This window comes from Phragmites australis, chromosome 9, assembly GCF_958298935.1.
Source record: "Phragmites australis chromosome 9, lpPhrAust1.1, whole genome shotgun sequence".
Taxonomy (NCBI): domain Eukaryota; kingdom Viridiplantae; phylum Streptophyta; class Magnoliopsida; order Poales; family Poaceae; genus Phragmites; species Phragmites australis.
The window spans coordinates 30261870-30266463 of NC_084929.1; the positions used below are offsets into that span (position 1 = coordinate 30261870).

At 39.4% G+C, this 4594-nt stretch overlaps 1 protein-coding gene across 3 annotated transcripts; it reads right to left on the bottom strand.

Annotated features, from left to right (window-relative positions):
• Window positions 1-303: 303 nt before the first annotated feature.
• On the bottom strand, window positions 304-4368 carry LOC133929080 (UMP-CMP kinase 1-like). 3 transcript variants are annotated; one of them, XM_062375675.1, is made up of 11 exons: window positions 4171-4368; window positions 3022-3213; window positions 2863-2925; window positions 2141-2195; window positions 1911-2028; window positions 1628-1784; window positions 1445-1525; window positions 1261-1368; window positions 933-1004; window positions 761-830; window positions 304-670 (listed from the first exon to the last, which is right to left on the bottom strand). In XM_062375675.1, exons 3-11 carry the CDS (start codon window positions 2878-2880, stop codon window positions 639-641), a joined length of 711 nt encoding a protein of 236 aa, XP_062231659.1. In that variant the 5' UTR covers window positions 2881-2925; window positions 3022-3213; window positions 4171-4368; the 3' UTR covers window positions 304-638. The 3 variants fall into 3 exon arrangements, with proteins under 3 accessions (XP_062231659.1, XP_062231657.1, XP_062231658.1); XM_062375673.1 differs by lacking the exon at window positions 3022-3213; XM_062375674.1 differs by lacking the exon at window positions 3022-3213 and having other exon boundaries at window positions 4058-4368.
• Between the last annotated feature and the right edge of the window lie 226 nt (window positions 4369-4594).

Below are 4594 nucleotides of genomic sequence, written 5' to 3' on the forward strand. Positions count from 1 at the left end.
CATGCAAGGGACAGTTCTCCATATTCAGCATCAGTGAGGCAGTCAGAGCGAGAAAGATGTTAAGGTGAACTCAATTTCAGCAAAAAAAAATCCTTAGCCTTTGAGGTAGAGATAATCTCCAACCGAAACGGGTTGGAGCTTGTCCGAGGTAGAATTAATCTTCAAGCTGCAGTACGAAATCAACCAAAAAAATCTGCAGCTTGTTTGAGGCTTTAAGCATTCAGAGTAAGTCAAGATAACACAAGTTAGTTGCAATCACATAAAAGAGATCACTCTCTCACTCCCAGTAATGCAACACACATAAACTGCGATACTATGGTCTGCTAGTCCATTCCCCACAGCCTTTGTTGATGCAAGTAAGAAGATCTGTCAAACAGAACATTTGCACTTACAAACCGAAATCTATAAACAAACCAAACTTGACTATCGCAAATTTGCAAGCTGCAGCTGGGCAAGGCTTTGGTAAACGGCAACACTCATAGCAGTGCTTGCACAAACTGAATGAGAATACCACACCAGATATACACATTACAGAAAACACACATTTTTCAGTACTCAAATTGCTCCAAACTCCGGGACTGAAGGATATTGCACGCACTCACCGCAGTAATCATGTTATTTACTTTACATTTGTACAATCAGTTTCTTGCCTTTTGCGTCCCAAAGCAACCTGACAGTCAGAAGCCATCCATTCTGTCAATTCAACTGAGAGAAACAATCTAATGCCGAAGGCTGAAGCGGCTGATGCTTTGTTACTTACGGCAGAAAAGGTTAAGGAACCGCTTGAATGGATTGGTTTGAGATGTGCTCAAACTGCTATTTTGGTTCACCTTCAAAAAAAAAAGGGCAGTATAAAGCTTATAAACTATCATCTTGTATCGCATATCATGTGTTTTGAACTAAGCAATTGGAAGATAAAACAAGAACGTTACCTGAGTCTTCAGTTGAGCGAATATGGCCTTCACATCTTCGAAAACTGCATCAGCAGATTTGGCACCATCAACCTGTCAGTCACAAAGAGCTATTGCTCGTTTCACCAAGCAAAAGCATTTACCGCAATAGTATGTACAACAGCAAATCTTTCACAGCACAGAGAACTTGTGTGATAGTAGTATGTGAGCTAATAATCAAGACCAAAAGATAGCGTGTTATAAGAATAATTAATGTGTAAAGAATGAAAACTGAATTGTGTGAGACCAATTATCCTACTATCCGTATGGAATTATAATTTCAGCGTATTGTTGGTTTCTTATAAATTACCCTTCGGAGCTTCCCCTTTTTTTCATAGTACTGAACAACAGGTAGAGTTGACTCCTGGAAAACTTCAAACCGTCTCCTAATAGTGTCGATGTTGTCATCGTCTCTTCCCTGTAGACAACCCAATTAAAAGCCAAATTAATCAAAAGTGATATAAGCTGGGCCTGACGAAGAACAAGAACAAAACCTGATTTCGATTTAAAATGCGCTGCTCCATCTCTTCCTTAGGGCAGTCAATGAATAATACAAACTCAGGCTCGATGTTAATCTGATAACAACAATGATTGTGAATCACAGAACAAAAGGCAGGGATATTGTACAGTCTTTACCACAACTAATACATATTAGACAGTTAGAGAAGCAGACTTACAATACGCTCATACGCTAGGCGGTTTTCTTCATTTCGGGGAAAACCATCTACCAGAAACTTATCATTTCCACTTTCAAGCATGGCCTTCAACAGTAGCTTGACGATGATTTCAGACGGCACAAGATTTCCTTGATGCATGATATTCTTTATCATCACACTGATCGAATCATACACGTCAGAAAGATACCAAAATGATGCTAACGACATAATATATAGGTCCTAATCAGATCGATAGTACATGGAACAATGAGCCAGCTTACAGGAAGTATGATCTGATCCTTACCCTTGTTTTGTATCAGATTTAGCCTCTTCACGGAGAAGATCGCCAGCACTCAAATGGGTGAACCCAAAATGGTTCACAATCTTAGCACACTGAGTACCTTTGCCACTGCCAGGACCGCCTGTACAATTGGTCCAGAAATGGACTGATCAGCTCAAGGAGTTATGCAAGGTAGTACATCACAGAAAAGCCATAATACACATGCTATTTGTTCAGTATAGCGTAGAAGATACCTAGGATGAACGCAACTGTTATTTTTTTCCCAGGAGGAAATGACCCAACTTCATTCTGCATCCAACAAATAACATAGCAAGTCATTAATATTGTGATGCACTGAAAAAGGACAATATACGTTTTTGAAGGAAAAGGGCAGGAGCTCCACTAAATTACTATTAGATGAAAGGACAATATATGAAAGAGAAGAAATTTTTGGAAACCTAAACCGACCGTGACCTTGCTAAGTAAATCAGTACATTTTTTTTAAGACATCATGATTTTGTAATGGCCAATAGGTGACAACAATAGACGCCTATGGCATGACAGCACACAGTTGCAAAACCACAGGAATGAATTGAACTTACAGGTTTAGTTACTCCTGAAGTATACTGCTATGTGCAGTTTTGAATATATTTTAATTTGGAATATTATACTGTAATAAAAGAAACCCCCCAACTTTGTCGTTTGTTCGTTCCTACTAGGAAGGAAAAAAACAAGTACAGGGCATCATCACTATTAATCTCTTGAAACCAATAATAACCATGTGCGTAGTGTTCGCATTTTCATTTTCTCTTGAGAATTACTGGGATCGAGAGGAAGATGTGATCAGGTGAAAGTGAAATTGCACAGAAATTAAGAAAAATGATGGGTTACTAGCTAGAGATGGTATTAACTATATATGAATTGAGGTTATGGAACTCCATTCAGCAGGTAGAAAAGCAGATATATAGTTAATTACCTTGATCGCATCTGCCATCCTGACCGTGAATTAATATGGGTCAGAAGAAGTCCGATTCCAACTCTGCACAAACGGAATCAGTGTGCATGAGTGAGTAAACCCATTTGAAGCAAACTAGATGGTGCACAGTGCAAAAATAGCCCGCTATTCTGCAAGGACCTCGGCTGAACTTCCAACTCTAGGTGACCATGTAAGCAATCGCTCCAGAGAAATTGACACCGGTGGTCCTTCTAACTACTAGAGGCTTCTTGAAGTGACGCATGAGATTCATCTAGAAATTTCATCTTTTTTGGCGAAAAGTATCATCTAATTTTTTTAATGAAGGAATAAAAGATCCCAGCCTCTCAGCACCTGGCCGGGAAAAAAGAATCATCTAGTTACAGGGACATAACATTGAAATCATGTGGCAGTTAATACTATAGGGCTTTCCCAATCTCAGATGAACGTGCTATATATACTATAATGGTGGCAAAAAGCGGATGAGCATTTTTTTTCATGGTTCTCCTAGCATGACTAAGTAAGCAAAATTTTTTTGTATGGGCCATGCTAATCGAGATTTCTAGAGGCCATCTCCCTCCACTCTTTTATCTTGATGACCTGGTTCTTGATCCCATATATCTGGACTTGTCTACCATCTCCTCATCTGGGCTTGTCTATGGATTCGTTTGGATATGTGGCTTCGAAACTTCTAGCTAGCGGTATTGGTTGTTGATTTTTATAATAAATTTTTAACTTCTCAGCCCATCTAAAAGAAAATAACAAACCAGAAACTACTTCTTAACTTTTAGTTTATTTTAGTCACAACCACTTCACCAGCCAACCAAAAGTCATCCGAAACCGAATGCAGAAGTCCCCGTTTGAATAACTTCTGGCTTTTTTAGAAAAGCTAAAAAAACTTCTCTAAAGAGGTATGGGTAGTGGGTATAGGTTGACTGTACACATTCCCTAGGTCCCAGTATATAATCACTGCGCAAAACATTAACCACTGATGAACCCAGTAATTTGAAAGGGAAAAAATGACTAAGTAAGCAATTGTTCCCTCAAGAAAAAGGGGCTGTCTTAATTAGAATTGGTTTTTTTGTAAGAAAAGAAAAAAATTGTCTTAGAATATGCGAGAAGCAGAAGGAACAAACAATAAAGAAATAAAATAAACCTGAGAATCATATGCACCAACGGTAGTACAGGTTTTACTCACATGGCTTGATCGAGGTATGCAAAAGAATTGCAAGAAGCAGGCAGGCAGCATATAGAATTAGGCGGCAGCGATATTAGAAAAGGGATTGAAGGAGATGAGGAGGACATGCATACCGAAGGGAGAGTTGGAGAGAGCAGTTGCAGGTGTTGGCAACGGAGCGGAGAGGGCAATGGTGTTGTGGCCTTGTGGGAGAAGGAAGCTGTTGGGTGGCGCCGGTTGAGAAAGAGGAGAAACTGCCTGTCGGATGCGGTGGCGGAGGCCTCGAGAAGAAGAAAGCCAAACTGCCAAAAGCCAAGAGAAAAAGTGAAACCAACTGCTGAAAAAGGAGCAAGAGGAAAAGCGGGATTCAGACAGGGTTCGCATGCGCGGGTTTTCACCGATTCGATCTGCTCAACCAAACGGTTTTCGATTAGATTTAAATTCAAAATTCAAAATTCAAAATTCAAAAAATTGATAAAATTTGATTGAATTTGATCAAATTTTCTGATTTCCGAAGAATGCTATGAGGTCCAGTTTTCAATCCTCAATCGCATTTAT